Genomic DNA, 18591 nt, shown 5'->3' with positions numbered 1-18591 from the left:
CCCCAGGATTCCAAACGCCACACAATCTGCAGCTGGCAAAATCACGCCCCTGCTAGAGCATGGGGCAAATCATAGTCAGCTGCTGCGGACAATCAGAAGCAGCCCCAAAGCACACACCTGGGCTTAAAGTAAAACATAGTCCCATAATATTTCTGTGTTTTTCAGAGAAACCAAAATTCTCACTACAAGTCTTCTCATATTTCTTCATATTTGGAGTAGCATGATGACCAACTTATTTTGTTTTTCAGGTGATGATTTTTCTTTGATTCAGCAAGAGATATTTATGGTTAAAGAATGTAAGCATTGCAACATCGTAGCCTACTTTGGGAGCTATCTCAGGTAAAATATAAGAGCGTCATCGTTTGACCTGTTTTTCATATTCTCTTTTCTACCATTCTCCCTTCCTCTTGTGTAAATGTCGTCGTATGTGTGCATTTTTAAAACATTGTTCAAAATTCTAACTCTGGTAGGGTTTTCTTGCCATCTTCCCTGCTCTATAAATATTACCGCCTCTGTGTATGTGATCGTGCCTTGTCTGGGAGCCTTACTGGAGCATTGTGAGTGATGATAATGGAGAACAGATCACATCCTAACCCTCTCAAACTGAGAGAAATCTGAACTGATGTGTGCCTAGGAACGATTGCTCTGCCAGTTTCCTGTTGCTCTCTGCGGAGCACCCCGAAGCCCAGTGCACTGTGAGAGTGAGAGCCGTGGGCCTATAGAGTATGCATTTCAGTGGCTGGAAGTACACACTCATTTAATTCTCTTCCTCTCTCATATTAGTAGGGAGAAGCTGTGGATTTGCATGGAGTACTGCGGTGGCGGATCACTTCAAGATATCTATCACGGTACTCTTACTGCGACTCTACATCATAAAGCCTACTTTGGCCTTTCATGATTGTTGTTTGACATTTTGAGCTAACAAGGGAAGTGAGTTGTGTAGTCTCAGTCTCTAACATTATTCTTTCTTGTCCCCAGAGACTGGTTTAAAAACTAGGAATTCTTACTGTCGCTCTTGCTTACTCAGTGTTTTTTAAGAGATCCATAAATACCTGTAAGACATAAATTTTACTTTTACCTGGGCATGATGTGTGTCCTTGCTACCCCGAGCTTCTGAGACACAGTCAGGAACATCCAGAGCTTAAGGCCAGTCAGTACTGAAAACTGAAACTCTGCCTAAAAATTACATCAGTGCTACTTAGATGTAGTTCCTAAGAAAGCAGAAAGGCATGTGCTGAGGGAACGAAGCTTCATGATACGGCTGTCACAAAAAGGAGTCACCCGGAGAGAGCTCCCAGGAGGGAGTTCATACTCCAACAAATTTTATTAAAATATGAGTTTGAGGCCGGGCGGTGGTGGTGCACGCCTTTAATCCCAGCACTTGGGAGGCAGAGACAGGCGGATTTCGAGTTCAAGGCCAGTCTGGTCTACAGAGTGAGTTCCAGGACAGCCAGGGTTATACAGAGAAACCCTGTCTTGGGGGATATATATATATATATATATATATATATATATATATATGAAAAGAAAGAATATTTAGTATTCTTGTAGTTTAGACAGTTTCCTCAGTTGAGCTTGGCTTTTCCTCATAACCTGGTTTAGAAATCGTGTCTGTAGGGCCGCCACAGTCTGTCTTCGTGTGGCTGGCACCTTCTTGAATTGCTAAAATTTGCAAAAACATAAATAAATAAACAATATTTATGAAATATTTTTCTTTATTTAAAAAGACCTGTTGCAGATATGTATAATTCATCCAGAATTATGCAGAGTACTTGAAAACATTTCTATGGTAAAATCTTTACATTGAAAGTCATCAATGTCTGTTAATGTGGTTTCTGAAATAGCTGTAAAGACAAAAGTGCTGTTCCAGTGTCGTAACTTACAACGACCTCAGGCTTTAGATTGTCAGGTGCCCAGTGATGAGGGAAACCGAACTGCACTCAACTGCATATGACATTCTCCTTAAACATCGATAACAGTTGACCATGCTTAGGCTCTTGAGTTTTTATTATTATAAATTTGCATGAATGTAAATGCATAGCAAAATGAGAGGATTATATGCCAAAATCATGTCACTGCCTCTACGGAGGAAAAGTGGAGCTCAGAAGTAAAATTCTGAATTATGATAAATACATATTATTGTATCATTCAATTATAAACTTTAAAGTTGCCTAATTTTGTCACAACAAACAACCATAACAAATAACAAAAAAGGCTCTATTTTTTTTTAAGTTTGCCACATATATATTATAAGTACAGGAAATACTGTGGTGTAGACTGTCTCTTAGGTGTTTTAATGAGAGCCCATGTGGTGGTACACACCTGTAATCCCAGCACTTAGGAGGCAGAGGCAGAAGGATCAGGAATTCAGTATCATCCTTGATTATGTAGAGGATGATTCAGGGCCAACCTGGGCTGTATAGGACCCTGTCTCAAAAGATAAAAACTTCTCAGTAAATAGTAACCCTACCTTTTAAAAAATTAATTAATTAATTAATTTTATGTATGTGAGTACACTGTAGTTGTCTTCAGACACATCAGAAGAGGGCATCAAATCCCATTACAGATGGTTGTGAGCCACCATGTGGTTTCTGGGATTTGAATTCAGGACCTCTGGAAGAGCAGTCAGTGCTCTTAACCACTGAACCATCTCTTCAGTCCAAACCTATTTTTAAAAAAGAAAAAAACTAATATATATATATATATATATGAATATGTATATATACATAGAGAGAGAGAGAGAAACTACCAGAATGAAATGAATATTTTCTTTTCTCCACTAATATTTTAAAGAAATATTAGTTAAATAATAACATTTATATCACTGAGTTTAAATTATTTTCTAAGATTTTATAAAGAATTATGATTTTTATGAAAATTTTTATTTAGATATAATTTTTAATCTATCTGTACTTTTACAAATGAGAGCTGTTGAAAATTCGATGAATACAGCTGGCGAATTTTACCACTTCCCCTTTTATGCTTAAAAGATTGTTACTAAGACATTTTTATGAAATTTCTGTTTGCAGTATTAAAGCCTAATTGTTAGCAGGGCGGTGGTAGCCCACTCTGTTAATCCCAGCACTCAGAAGGCAGAGGCAGGTGTTTCTCTGTGAGTATGAGACCAGCCTGGTTTACAGAGCTAGTTCTAAGACACTCAAGACTATACAAAGAAACCCTGTCCTGAAAAACTAAAAATAAAATGAAAATAAAGCCTGACTGTTATTTGTTTTTAGTTGAGTATGAGAGTATTAGTACTTTAAGTACTATACTAAAAACACAGTGATTTAAAGTTTCACCAAGTCTGTACATGGGCGGATCTCTGTGAGCTTGATCCACAGCCTGCTCTACCTAGAGAAGGGCAAGTTCCAGGCCAGCTGGGCTAGGTAATACTTCAGAAAGATGTGTGTGAGCACGTGCGCGTGCATGTAAAATAAAGCGGCTTCACTTTTTACGTTGCTCTTTTATCAGTTTACTAAGGACCAGACGTTTATGTCAGGAAGTAGGTGTGGTCAGTCAGAAATGAAAGGAAGCGACGAGGGCTTTCTCTATGCGGAGATGTCGTGTCAGCTCTAGTCTGGGTCTCAGCATCAGCAGGCAGCACACCAGTTTCCTCTCGTGTACAAAAGGCACTGTTTCGAAGCTCCCGATGGGACACTTGCATAAGGATTTTCTATTTCATGTTAGAGGAAGATCTGCTTTCCAGAGATCATCTGGTTCCTTTGATCTTTGGTAAGGTTCTGACCCAGGCCTGCCTGTTCTGAGAGACTTGCTCTAGAAAGTCATCTGGACTCCGCAAGCATATACTCATGGGGTTCCCGCCCTCAGTACGCATAGAGAACATGTTAAAGATGTCACTAGACGTTTCCAAGCGGCTGCTTCTAACTAACCTTTAAGGTCTTTACATTGTTTTGTGTTATGACTGTTTTGCATGTTGCACATGCACTGCGTATGCATGTTCTCAGAGGTCAGGAGCAGGTCTCCTCCAGTGCCCTGTGCCTCTGCCAGTAACTCTCGAACAGAGTCAGCCATGCTCTTGGCTTAGTTCCTGAGACTGTTTGAGGACTAAGCTGACAGTCCTGGCTCTCTGGGGACCTGTGTGTGCCACGTGCACTAAGTTTTACACATAATGGGCACTTTCCATGTTCACTGTCCAGAGCTGTCTGGGAATAAAGCTCTTATTTTCAGAATTGACTTTAAAATTCTCAGTGTTTGTTTCATTTAAATTATGCAAATGCTATCCGCTCTTAGTCAGAAAAGAAGGCATCCAATGATACATGCAGAAGTCATATGCTGCTTTATAATTTTATGGCTAGACTGTTTTTAATTTGGCTTCAAATGACAATATGTTGTTGTTGTTGTTTCTTTCTAGTGACTGGGCCATTATCTGAAACGCAAATAGCCTACGTCTGCAGAGAGACCTTACAGGTACAGTATTGGCTTACGTAGCTAGGAAGGCAGGCTCACAGTTAGTATCTGTAAAATGGTGGTTTGTCCGGAAGCTGAAGAGTAAAAACAGTGCTCTCCCAGTTCAGCCTCAGCGCTTCAACTGTGCAAAGCTCGTGCTTTCCTCCTGAATGACTTGCAAGGATTTATTCAGGCAGATACTGAGAGCGCAGTGGTCACATGTCTGCTTTGATGCTGAAGTGCAGACGGTCATGTGTGGCAGGGTGCTTGGGTGACTTGAGTTGCCACCAACGCTGAGGAAAGCCATACTTCAGCATTGTTTAGTGTGAGTCTGTAGACTTGTCCGTTGTAATGAGGTGTCTAACCTTTTCCCTCAAGCTTTATGGTGTGAACAGATCGTTCCTGCAGATTTGGGAGGGCGCTTGCCAGATCTTGTTCTGCGTGGCATTAATGCAGGTCATCGATAGCAGAGCGCCCTGTTCTAAGTTCCATCAGCGTAGGAAAGCACACGCGTGCTTCTTTACTCCTGAGCCCGGGAGAACTTTAATATACTAAGTGTATCTTCACTAGAGAGTCAGCATCTCTACATGATTTTTTTCCCCGGTTCTCTGAAAGATAACTCACTGCGAAAATTAGTGTTAACAGTATTGTTCATCTGCTTAAAGGGATGACAACTGGGAGTTAAAGTTTTTTCTTTCACGTGCTTCCTAGACTGTGTAGTTTGTTTAGAAGTGAGATTGATGTTCTGTATGTCTATGTAGTTGTTATTTTAAAATGAACCTAGATTGATCAGATCCAAGAAAAATTCTAGTCAGTTTATACAGTGCATTTCCTTGTGCTCCAAGACATGCTGTCCCCAGCCTACTGTGTGTGCAGGTATATTCCCTCTGTCCATGTGAACATCCTCCGTGTCCATGAGGGGTTGCTTCCAGGACCTCCAAGAGTACATGTCTATACCTACTCACCTTTTACATAAAATGGCATAGTATTTATACATACCCACATGTTCCTATGATTGCTGAGACCACCTGTAGATTACTTCCAATAAATAAATGACTTACACGCCATAAATGTTGCTGAAGTTGTTGCTTTACGGCTGTTCAGGAATAACAACAAAGATGTCTGTCTGCATAATCGTGGTAGCTGTTTCTTCTCAAACATTTTCAGTATTTGTTTGTTTAAATCCATGTTTACAAGTGGGAGAAATAACTAGAAATGTATTTTTCCACAACATGAACCTAATAGAAATAAATATATTGTGTTTAATAAAATACAAACCTAATCATGGGCTCATAGCAAAGAATTATTGACAAATTAGGGTTTTTTTATATTTTAGTTTCTGAAGTTGATTGTTTCTTTAAGTAACAGATAGGATGCTAAACCAAAGAGAAAGATCAGCAACTTGGATTTAGAGTCAGGCCGGGTAACTCTGGCTTCAGCTGGTTATAGATTCCAGTTGCCTGCATATGAAGCAGCGCTGTTTAAACAGTGACCTCCCAAATCTGCTCCAATGCTAAAGTCCCGTCAGGCTGATAGACGGCTGCATTTAGTCAAAACGGAGTAACAGAGAATAGCAGTCGCCAGACCACCCAAAGCAGTACAAGGAACTCAGCAAACTATATAAAACGGTGGTTTTCAAGAATGGAGACAGAAGACCACGGCAGACAGGAAGTCTAGTTCTTCTTATACAGCAACTCAGGTAAACATTTGATGGTGCCTTTCTAATGCATATTCTTTTTTTAACTTTAGGGTCTTGCCTACTTGCATACTAAAGGCAAAATGCATAGAGATATCAAAGTAAGTTCACTTAATATATTTAAATTGCTGTGTTTTGAAAGAAATTGTTTGTTGCTAGTTAATAGCATCTGTGCTTTCATTTTAGGGTGCAAATATCTTATTAACAGACCATGGTGATGTAAAATTAGGTATGTTGTTTTAAGTTCTTAATTTTTTTAGCCAAGAAAATTAAATGATATTTAAGTTTGAATAGATTTGTTTTTATATATAATCATAATAATAATTACCTGTGATACCTATTTTATTCCTAAAAGAGAAAAATCTACTGAACTTGAGAAAATCTTATAGGTGAAGAAAGTCATATTCATAGTCCTATTATTTATGTAGAAAGATAAAAACCCATTGAATACTTTCCAGCAAATCATGAATATTTAATGAAAATATGTAAGACAGGTATTTTAAATGGCAACAATGAACTAAATAGTGTGTTTAATTTTTATTACTGTCTTAGTTAGGATTTCATTGCTGTGTAGAGACACCATGACAAGGCAACTCTTACAAAGGACAACATTTAATTGGGACTGGCTTACAGGTTCAGAGGTTCAGTCCGCTATCATCAAGGCAGGAACATGGCAAACAAGGGCCTGGAGGAGCCAAAAGTTCTACACCTTGATCCAAAGGCAGACAGGAGAAGACGGGCTCCCGCACAGCTAGGATGAGGGTCTCAAAGCCCACCCCCACAGTGACATACCTCCTCCAACAAGGCCACACCTACTAATAGTGTCACTTCCTGGGCCAAGCATATTCAAACCTCCACAGTTACTGTGTTTAAACACAAATACGAAATTTTATGTACATAGGAAAATATTGTAAAAAGTAGTGACAGAGTAATAACCTTGTTCTGTTTCAGAGTTAAAGGAGCTCAGGTGTGTGCTTTCTGCATGGTCTCAGTTTTGCCATTTTTCCCCAAATCAACTTCATTGTGCTTGTAATTAAATTAATTTAGTTAGCCTAATGTAATACATTTTTCCTAAGAAATTTTCTTTTAATGAATATGTTATGAACCAAGTAAGGACAGATCTTAGTACTAACGTCATGCACAGTTCTTGACAGTAACACCTAAAACATCAGTGATGCTGTGGCCAGGGTGAAGCTTAAAAGTGCTAGTTGTGTCAAAAAGAACTCTACCAACTTTCTACTCTGTTCTGTTCTTTTCCCTCGCCAGCTGATTTTGGTGTGGCTGCAAAAATTACAGCTACCATTGCAAAGAGGAAGTCCTTCATCGGCACCCCTTACTGGTGAGGCCTTACTGCCATCGTCCTTCTAGCTTTGTTTCTTCACGCTTTGCACTGAACGCTAATTCTTGTCTCTGAACTTTTTATTGATTCTCTCTGAGTTTCACAGACTGCACCCAGCACTGATTATCTCCCCGTCCCGTCAGATCTGCCCTTAGCCCATGCAATCTCCCTCCCTAGAATAGAAAACCCACAACCAAACGAACAAACAAAGCACAGAAAACATCTCATCGTGGAAGCTGGAGTTGTCACAGTGTGTCCCACAGTATATATCTCTGTCCACACGTCGTCACTTGCAATCTGATCCTTAATTCTTGATAATACAAATGATCATCAAAGGCCAAGAGACTTGTTTGCTGCTTCCTACTTTCCTAGGTTTGACTGCGCTAGGGAACGTTGGTTTGTCAACATCTAGCATGATGAGGGGCCCATGTAGAGTATGGAGTTTAAAAAGAAAGACTTCTGTTACCTCTTCTAATTTTCTGTTTTAATCAAGGACTATACTCCCGGATGTTAAAACCTACACATCTTACACTAGTCCTGCAGTGTGTGGTGTAGCCTACTGGTGACTACCAGAGCAATTTTTCTAAAACACTGCCATCCTTATTGAGGGTAATCTGGTCTATGAGACCCTGACTCAAAAAAGAAAAGGCAACAGAATCGCTTGATATTTAAAATAGTGTAATGAATACTATAGCAGGCAACATTCAAAGTTAGTGTTAAATGTTGGGTTTGTTTGTATATGGTGTTTGGATAATTTATTATTTTGAAAATAATTTAAAGTAGTTCTATACTTCATAAATAATGCCAAAACAAATAAGGGTCTGGGAGAGCTAGTTCCATGATTAATAGCACTAGGTGCTCTTCCAGAGGACAGAGTTAAATATAGACGTAAACTAGGGCTGAGCAGAGTGCCACACTCTGGGATGCAGGGCAGCCTCTGTGAGTATGAGACCAGCCGGGCTACAAATGAGTCCCAAGCCAGTCAGCATTACATAGTAAGACCCTGTCTCTAAAATAAAATAAAATAAAATAAAGCTTAAAAAAAACAATGAGCTGGGTTGTAGATGTAGCTCAGTTTGTAGAGTCCTTCGCCAGAATGCATGATTCCTCTCACCACATAAACTCAGGGTGGAGACATGCACATTTTTTCTGCACTTGGATGTGTAGGAGAATTTTAAGTTCATCCTCCACTCAAAGCAAGTTCAAGACCAGCCTGGGGTATATGAGACTCAGAAAAAAAAAGAAGAAGACAGAGGACAGCAAAGACCGGAAGAGGAGGCTCAAAGCCTTTGCTGGCATCAAAGTTTAAAGGAAAAGATTGTTCCCATCACGTGACAGTGTAAAGCTTTATGCCTGCCAGCTGGGACAAAAATCAAAAGCCAAGTGAAATACAGGAATGACAGGCTGAATTTGACTGAGGTGGTTAAATCTCAAATATGCTGCTAAAAAGGGTGTCTCGAGCAGCAATTATTATAGTAACACATGCAAGAAGTCATGAAATATTAGAACTATCTCCCATAAACATAAGCACAGATAAATTACTTTGTTTTCAGTCATTTGGAATGCGTGGACTCACTGAGAAACCCCCATCACTACATCCATTCCAGGGAAGGTCAGCAGAGAGCCTTTTCAGTAAGGCTTTCAAGAGCCTCCGACGGTCTCCGTGTCCTTTAGTCTCAGCATATATACTAGTGGTGATTTATCACAGGCTTGTGCATTTTTATATGCAAAGCGCTTTCCAGTGATACTTTAATATTGAGACTCATGAGAAAAGAGTGGCTCAAGTAAGCTAAGGGAAATTCACCTGTCAGTTCAGAGGAGTAGCATGAGGTGTAAAAAGGATGTTGTCTAAGATGAATTGTTAGCAGTCAGGCTCAGACGGACAAGATTTTTAAATTAGCACATGCCCTAGAGTGCATACAGTCTTAGAGATAATCTGCCTGTAAGTAAAAAGCATAGATAGAAATATGCGAGACAGTAGCTGTATTTGATTGAGGTCACTGCTTGTTTTCTTCCATATTTTTCCTAAATTCATAATTTTCTCCAGTTAACCACCTTTAGTAACAGAAGAATCCCTAAGAGGTATCATTTAAATAAAAGTTCAATGGAAATATAGATAGATCTTTCCTGGATCTTTCCTGTGCTCACCTTAAGTTCTGCTACTGCTCAGAGGCGCACACACCACCTCCATGGGGCTGACCAAGCTAAGCTCAGGCCCCTCCGGAGTTAGCAAGCACAGTAAGTCAGGTGCCACTCCGGTTAGCTACACAGCGTCCAGTGGGTAGAGAAATCGAGGGTATTTGCTGATGACTGGGGCCCACTCAGTCTTCTCTACTGGCCATTGGTCATCTGGCTCAAGGGAAATTGTTGTCTTCTCTTTTTCGGATGCCCATGACTGTTATATAGCATTGCATAGGTACAGACATTTCCGTGTTAGTATTTTCTAACACTCACATTTTGAAGGGTTGCAAGTGTAGCTCAACAGCAGAGCACCTGGCTATCATGCTCAGATCCCTGGGTTCAGCCCCCAGCATAGCAAGAAAGAAGCTTAGTATAAATATTATGTGCTTACTTTAAAACACATGGACTATGTTCCACCTTTAAGTTGAGATATCTTTAGTATTTCAACAAATGTAGGTTATAATGTTCTGTGCATGTAAAAGCAATAGTAACTGGGGTATCCAGTATAACTATGTGCTCCCCGAGGCCAGTGTCGCCTACGCCTTATGTGCTCAGTGTGTTTTGAGGGGTTTTTGGTTGGTTGGTTTGGTGTGTGTGTGTGTGTGTGTGTGTGTGTGTGCATGTGGGTGTGGGTGTATGTGTGTGTGTGTGTGTAGTGTGTATGTGTGTGTATGTTGTGTGTATGTGTGTGTATGTGTGTGTGTATGTGTGTGTATGTGGGTATGTGTGTGTGTGTGTGTGTGTGTGTGCAGGGATAGAGGATGGTGATTACTGAGACATGATCTTCTGTGTGGCTCTGGTTGCCCTGGGACTCAAGATAACTCGTGCTTCAGCCTCCCAGGGGCTGCAGTTACATCTCTGCCTGCCTGGTTTCACCTCCTCTCTCTGTGCTTCACCTTGCTGTGAGTTTTAGATTAAGTTGCCTCCATAATTAAGTCTTTCAATGGGTCCACGCCATTTTCAAGAGAAGTTCTGGATTTTCTTGTATAAAAGTCGGTTGTTCATATCTAGACTCTACCTTGGCAGTCTGTTGGGATGTACTTTCCAGGCCCTCTAAGCCCTCAGTTGGGAAGATTTGTTTTTGTTTTTGTTTTTAATTTTAGACCATTTTTACATTTTTGTAAAATAAAATGAATTACTAAAACGTAGCAATGTGTTTAGCCAAGAGAGGGTTCTTCTGTTTCTGTACTCATCCTAAACAGTAACAGGCCGTGTACGGCTCCTTCCCAGGGCTAAGTCCCCCGTCCCCTCTGGAGCCTCCTTCCGGTAGCTCAGCTTCCGGCTGACTCCTTCCTAAGGTTCACCTCCTCTGGGAACTTGGCCTGCACAGGTGTGTAGTAGTCCTTTACAATTTTACCACCACAGACTGGAGTCAAACCGTAGTGTTCTCGGAGCACAGGATTCAGAAGAGGAAGTGAGGACTTTTAAATAGGGAATTTTACTTATTTTTTATTTCTTAGGGTTTTTTGTTGTTCTCTCTCTCTCTGGGTGTGTGTGTGTGTGTGTGTGTGTGTAGGTGTTTTGCCTGCATGTATGTATGTATGCCCACAGATGTCAGAAGAAAGCCTCAGATCCCCTGTAGGAGCAGTGTTAGTGAGCCCCTGTGCACCCAGTGCTCGTGACCACTGAGGGGGTGTGGGGCAGGGTGATAAGGTTTCTCTCCTCCTTTCTGTCTAAGAGCATAACTAAGCGTAGCATGTTTTATATGACTTTTACAAAGATAAAAGTGCTGTACTCACTGGCTCCCCTAGGATGGCTCCAGAAGTTGCAGCAGTGGAAAAGAATGGTGGCTACAACCAACTCTGTGATATCTGGGCAGTCGGAATAACAGCAATCGAGCTGGGAGAACTGCAGCCGCCTATGTTTGACCTGCATCCAATGAGGTGTTGTCATTACTTACATCACTTTAGGAAGTTGAAGTACTGATTACTCGGGGTTATTAGCTCATTTTCACCTGTATCACACTAGCAAAAGTACTGTAAGGGGCTCAGAAACAATGTCATAAACCTGCTCAGGGGTCTGCGGAGATGCCTCAGTGTGCACACAATTATAGACCTAGGCTTGGGACCTTAGCACCCTTATAAAAGCTGGGCGTGACACCACGTGCCTGAACCCGCGTGCTGGGGTGTCAGGGATAGGCAGATCCCCTGGGGTTTTACTGGGCAGCCTTTCTAGACAAAACAGAGCTCCGGGTTCCATGTGAGACCCTGTCCCCCAAAAGAAGATGGAGAACAGTAAAGGAAGACAGCCCTCTGCACACATGGACAGGGCAAGCACACTCTCATACATTGCACACACGTGAAAGGTAAACACAGCACACATGTGCAGGGGTGAACATTCACACACATACACTGCACATATATTCAGGGGCAAGTTGACCTTTCTCTCTCAAAGGTGAATTCATAGAGTACTCTTATAGGTTAGCTTGTAAACCGGAGACACCAGGAAATGGATATGATTTGTCAGAATCATTATAAATGCCAGGCTTTGCTTAAACCTATAACTTAATTTTAAAGGAACATGTCAGTGCTGTGTAATAAGCTAAGGCACAATTATGTAAATATGCCTGCAATATACTATGAGTTATATAGGTACATGTGGTAATGAAACTGACATTTTATGGCTTTGTTTTATAAATAAGGTCCTGTTTGACATTTAAAGATCTTTTTTAAAGCTAGCAGAAGTATTCCAGAACCTTCCCAGAACATAAAAAAGCTAAGGCCTGAGGCACATCCCAGCAGTAGAGGTGCTTGTCTGGACAGTACAAAGTCCAGGACTTGACCCCAAGTGTCATCAGAAAACAAAACACAAATATTAAAAAATTCCATATCCTAGCTGGAGAGATGGCTCAGCGATTAAGGGCACTGACTACTCTTCCAGAGGTCCTGAGTTCAATTCCAAACAACCACATGGTGGCTCACAACTATCTATAATGGGATCCTATGCCCCCTTCTGATGTGTCTGAAGACAGCTACAGTGTACTCATATAAATAAAAATAAATAAATCTCTTTTTAAAAATTCCATGTCCAAAGCAATGTCTTCAGTGCCTTTCCATGAGGGAGTTTTACAACAGAATATTCATTCTGACTGTCGGTGGCAATGATAAAGTATCTTAGTATTGCCTTTAACTGAAATTTCTATTTCAGGGCTCTCTTCTTAATGTCAAAAAGTAATTTCCAGCCTCCAAAGCTAAAGGACAAAACTAAATGGTGAGTTACAGACTACACAGTGCTGAAGGTTCGACAGTCAGTTCCTTACGTTCTAGATGACCACTCCAGGGCTCGCAGGTGTTGAGCCGCATACCCCATTGGTGCATGACTGTCCCTCTGTGAGCATGTGGCAAGGAGCCAGGTGTATATTCTAGACACCCCTGCCATTCCCAAGCAGTCACTTTCCACTGTGCTGCTGTCTGGGTGAAAGAAACGTGCTGAGGAAGGGACTAGATGTGAATATGTGAAGGTTTGGAAAGTGGGCTTGATGAGACAGTCCATACTGTGAGATTCCAGATTCGAGTACACTCTGAAGGGCATTATGTGTTATAACCTGAGGGGAACAGCTTCATCTCGGAGCAAGGTCATCCTAGGGTGGTGGCAAGAATGACAGGCAAGCCATGCAGTAGTATGCTTTTCTGTGCTGACATTGGCCCCAAGCTCCTAGCGTTTTAGAACTAGAGGACTTTGTGGCAAGAATGCCTTAATATCCACTCAGAAACAGTAAATACTGTATACCAACAGTGAGTTCATGGTCAGATTCCAGAGACACTGGTAACATCAAAGACTCCCTACCAGTCTCATACCGTTTCTCGAGTGTCTCTTACAAATCACCACAGGCAGGACAGTGAGGCATTTCTCCGCTGAGATGTGCTATGTTGTCTTGGCTAGTTACTATGGCAACCTCCTTGGTTCTTAAGCTATTTTCCCCTGGTGTAATCTTGACACTGTCAGAAAGAAGCCTGTTTGTTATTAGTAATGAAAATAGAATTCGTTCTCTTTTTTTTCTTTTTTTTTAAATTTATTTGTATGTATTTATTTTTTATTTATTTATTTATTTATTTGCTTCTCCCTCTCCCTGCTTCATCAATGCAGGTAGCAGGGACATCTTTTTGGTTGCTAAAATCATTCATTTTTCTTTGCCCTTTCATTACGAATTCCAGAAATTCTTTTAGAATTTAAATTGTCTTGTATTAGTCTCTCTACTCTCCATGTAATCTAACTCAGTATAGAAATAAAAAGCACTCTGTAAATTAAGCAATAAGAAAAGGGCATTTGGCTTTTATAGCACCTTGAAAGAGAACCTTAAATCATGCATTAGACATGGCCGGCTGACTTCTGTCTGTAGAGCGGTGTTTGAAGTTGCCTGTTACTGTTGCTGTTTAATTACACAGTACTTATACAAAACAGCTGCACATATGTACAAGGGCTATACTGTTGTGTTCCATGTTTAGGTTTTGGCCTAAGTAAGAGGAACTAAGAGGCCTAAGGAAAAAGGGAACTTTGTTTCTCACTTTCTAACTATTCCTAAGTTGATTTTATATACTAACAGCAGAAAACTAATACAAGTGAAATATTTTTATACTGTCTCTTTTTATTTGAAGGTCATCGACATTCCATAATTTTGTCAAAATAGCACTAACTAAAAACCCCAAGAAAAGACCAACTGCTGAAAGGCTTCTGACTGTAAGTCACTGGATCCCAGCGTTCTGAGGCTCCCGGCAGCTACATGTGTCACTAAAACAAAAGTAGACATTGCAAAACTTGGGTTGTTTTTCCTCTCAGGGATGAATGCAGGCATCAACCAAAGTTCTTTCTGTAAGGGACAAGACTCTACATATTTCTATCTACATAAATATTTATGGACTGTACAGTTTCTATCACAACTATTCAGTTTGACACAAAAGTACCCATAGACAGTATACATACATAGGCATAGTTTTAACCCCCAAGAAAACTTATTTACAAACGTAGTCAGGACACCAGATTTTGCTGAGGCTACAGTTTGATGACGCCAGCCTTTGAGAATACTCTTCAAAATCTTATCATCTAGAATTAGTTGCTTTCTTAATTTATGCAAATGTATAATGGATTCTGCATGTATATGTGATGTGATCCTTTGTATGAGACAGTAATTAGTACAGTAACCTAAGAAAACTTTACAGTTTAACTGAATTGAATGGATGTGACCGTGGAACGTGCTTTTTCTTACTGTTTTGAAACATCCCACTGTATTCATTTGTATACCGGAATAATATATAAATGAGCATCATTGTTTAGCTGGTTATAATTTACAGCATAATATAGATTAACTGTACACAGAGAAGTGATTCACAGTGTCATCTCACACCACAAGTGCCCGATGTGGTCATAGGTGGTCATGGGCGGTCAATCATAGGTGCTCACAGTGACCATCGGCAGCTGACGCCTCCACTTCTGCACTCCCCATGTCTCAATGTAGACTCCACTGCTCATCTCTTCTTACAAGTCACTGACTTAAAAATCACAAGTAACATTTTATAAACTATAGGTGTGAAGGCTCATGTGTGAAATTTTACTGTGTTTGATTTTTACTTAGCACACTTTTGTTGGGCAGCCAGGTCTGTCTCGGGCCCTCGCGGTTGAGCTGTTGGACAAGGTGACCAACCCGGACAGCCATGCTCACTATAGTGAAGGCGATGAGGATGACTTTGAGGTAAGAACAGGAGACAGGCGAATGCTTGGGAAGGTTTTGAGATTTTTAACATGTACTCTCTTTATTTCAGTTATTCATTTAATGTTGGCTTTATAGATAAGGTATCATAGGATACAGCTTGGCCTGGATCAATATATTGATCAGGCTAACTCCGAGTTCTCCGGTATCCTTTCTCAGCCTCCCAAGCGCTAGGGTTACTGGTATGAACCACTGCACCCAATTGAGAGTTTATTTTCTAATTTACACGTCAATTTAGTTAAAAAGGGTGAAGCCACAAAAATTAACAGTGTAAACTCTGTATGCACGCTCGCTTAATTATAGCCTGCGAAGGCTTTCCTACTCCTGCTCTCTTCCCAGTTCTGAGGTCCTCCTCCTCCTCCCACATGCAGGCCTAGAACTCCAGAGGTGCCTTCTCCCAGACCTCGGCTTGTAGTGAGATGCGAGCTTCCTAAGAACGTATAGAAAAGACATCTTTTGCCTAGGAAATGGAGGCTTTAAGAATCTCACTTTGGAACAAAAAGGAAAGGTTTAGGTACAACACATAGGCATATAAGTTTTCATAAAAGAGATTCCTTATAAATTGAGTTGGTCATTTTTTAATTTTCCCATTTATGCATATTAATAAAATATAGGTAATTCTAAAGGAGTAAGTTGAAATCCTCAGTGGGAAAATATTTTTTCATAAGTATTGTTTCTTACATAATTGCATGTAGCTATTCTATTACTATACATATCTTCTCTGAAAATAAGATGGAATTATTTTGAGTATACCATATGTAGTAGCTCAACATGTAAATTAGGAATAAGGGACTTTCCCACTCATTGACTGTACCACTGTTCTGTGTAAGTGCTTAATAAATATAATCTTTATAGAATCTTTAAATCCAATGCTTCATATAATTTAATCCTGTTATAATTTTTGATATTAAATTATCTAGAATTGCAAACATTAAATAAGCCAACCACACATAAATTTCCTACACACACTAATACTTAGTTCACTATTCACAGCCTAAGATTAATAAAGCTTGGGCAGGCAAGGTGTCTGGGTTAGTAAAGGTACTTACTACTCAGGTTAACTGAGGTTAGGAAAGGTACTTACTACTCAGGTTAACTGAGGTTAGGAAAGGTACTTACTACTGAGCTTGATAACCTGAGACCTGAGACTGATTCCAAATAATCACGTAGTGAAATGAGAAACTGACTCCCACGAGTCCTTTAGATCTCCACATGTGTACATGAATACATACACATAATAAATATAATTCTTTTTAAAAAATAAGATTCATGGAATTTTATGGCGGGCATATTAACATTCGACTTGTAAGGAATGTGAGGACTCAGGAGGAGTCTAGTTGGGGCTGCTGTGTGGAAAGCCTTTCTGAAACAGCAGCAGGTTTAATCCTTTAACTGAAACTGACAGCATAAATGTTGTTAGATATTACTTAATTCCCAGCTGATCTTTAACTAAGTAAAAATACAAACCCTGGGCTTCCCTCCTTCTGCCTACTTGCCGAGTCCTTTTTGGGTGTTTGTTTGTTTGTTTGTTTGTTAGCAATATGCCGTTCTTTCCAGTCCTTGAAACACAGAGCCTTCCATCATATCCTGGGCATGGTGATGTGAGACTAACCCTGTCCCTGCGTTCAGAGATAGGGTTACTCTCAAAGGGAATGCAGAAACGCCAACACAAAACTGATAGAACTGATCATTCCTATGGAGTAGGAAATACAGGGCGCTGTGAGGGAATACCATAGGTGTGGCAGGAAAGAGACAAAAGCCCGAAGGAAGACCAAGAAATTAGAAAGAGCAAGAATAAGGTTTGGGGGTTGGTTAATTATTAGGTTGGTTGGTTGGTTTTGTTTTTTCAGATTTATTTTATCATTTTAAGGGTACAAGTGTTTTGCCCAGATGAGGGTGGCAGATCTAGGAGAGTTACAGACACTCATGAGCTGTCACATGGGTGCTGGGAATTGAACTCAGATGCTCTGCAGCCAGTGTCCTTAACTGCTGAGCCAACCTTCCAGCCCAATAATAAATAATTCCAGTAGAGGAAGTCATAGCATGTTTTGAAAGCCTGATAGTAATAGAGAAAGTATAACTACTTGGGGAACTAAAGAAAACTCAGTCTGGCTGGAGTAGGACATAAAGCTACATACTGTCTCTCCAATCATGTAAGGCTGTGGACTATGGCCTGCTAAAGAGCTGGCTACCAGGGGAGCAGGATAGAGTTGATAGCCACTTCAGAATCCCCAGCATCACCGCCAGGGATTTCCTGACAGAAACATGAGCAAAGTCAAGTTTGGGGAGAACAACTTCCATATGGAGAGGGCAAGTCAGGAGTTAGATGCTGGTTGTAGGGGAAGAATTTGACCTATATAAATGTGAGTCACAGGAGATTGCTTACAATTTTAGACTGTCAGATTCACACTAGATAGAGAGATCAGATACCAATAATGAGTAAGAGCGTCATGGATCCATGAAGCTGGTATTCAAGTAGGAACATTGAGCCACTGTGATGGAAGTAAGAGAACAGGCTCAAAAACCAGATGGGTTGGGAATATAGTGTGGAGCTGCTGAGGGCCCAGGAGGACCTTTGGGGGTGGAATGCACCAGCTCTCTGACAGTGTCTTACACCCAGTTCTGTGCCTCACTCCAGCTGGCGAGATCTTTTGGCATAGTAGTGAACCTTGGAATGGAGAAGGAAAAGCTGAGCTATCAGTAACTGATGAGCTTCAGAAATTTGGTAGCTAAGAGCTGCACTGGAGGCATAGCCTCAGACGAGCCTGAGCTTAGCTAAGAGGGATTAGTAGATTACTCATTTAGTTTATAATATTCATTCTTTAAGTGCATATCAGCTTTTGTTTGTTGTTGTTGTTGTTGCTGCCTACATGTATGTCTGTGTATCACGTGTGTCTGGTGCCTATGGAGACCGGAAGGGGCATTAGATCCTTTGTAAGAGCAGTCACAGATGGTTATGAGCTAGCCACCTTGTGGGTGCTACAAAATCAACCGGGTCCTCTAGAAGAGCCCCAGGTACTCTAGCCCCCTGGCTTAAAATACTCTTAATCTGTCTTTAGCCAGTATTTCCCCTAATCCTGCGCCCTTATACACCTGCAAAATTTCCCCTTAAAGCTGTCCCTGGTGCTGGCACGCCCTTCAGCAAAGTCTCCAAACCCTTCCTTCTGTTCAACAAGTGAAAATTGAGTTATCATCTGAATTTCAAGGCCTTTGGGATCAGACTTACAGTCTGTCACACAGCTTCCTCATCTTACCTAATTTCTG

At 40.7% G+C, this 18591-nt stretch overlaps 1 protein-coding gene across 2 annotated transcripts in view; it reads left to right on the top strand.

Annotated features, from left to right (window-relative positions):
- Positions 1-18591, top strand: part of Map4k5 (mitogen-activated protein kinase kinase kinase kinase 5) — a 91315-nt gene that overhangs the window by 37755 nt on the left and 34969 nt on the right. For both annotated transcript variants that reach the window (XM_021178701.2, XM_021178702.2), the window contains exons 3-12: positions 249-339; positions 784-848; positions 4373-4428; positions 6157-6204; positions 6290-6332; positions 7370-7442; positions 11375-11506; positions 12771-12833; positions 14219-14300; positions 15193-15309. In XM_021178701.2, coding sequence (XP_021034360.1) covers positions 249-339; positions 784-848; positions 4373-4428; positions 6157-6204; positions 6290-6332; positions 7370-7442; positions 11375-11506; positions 12771-12833; positions 14219-14300; positions 15193-15309 — 770 coding nt within the window. The remainder of the gene's footprint in view (positions 1-248; positions 340-783; positions 849-4372; positions 4429-6156; positions 6205-6289; positions 6333-7369; positions 7443-11374; positions 11507-12770; positions 12834-14218; positions 14301-15192; positions 15310-18591) is intronic.

This window comes from Mus caroli, chromosome 12 (genome assembly GCF_900094665.2).
Source record: "Mus caroli chromosome 12, CAROLI_EIJ_v1.1, whole genome shotgun sequence".
NCBI classification, from domain to species: domain Eukaryota; kingdom Metazoa; phylum Chordata; class Mammalia; order Rodentia; family Muridae; genus Mus; species Mus caroli.
Note: the sequence above shows the minus strand (reverse complement) of the source record. Positions and strands in the feature narration are given on the sequence as shown.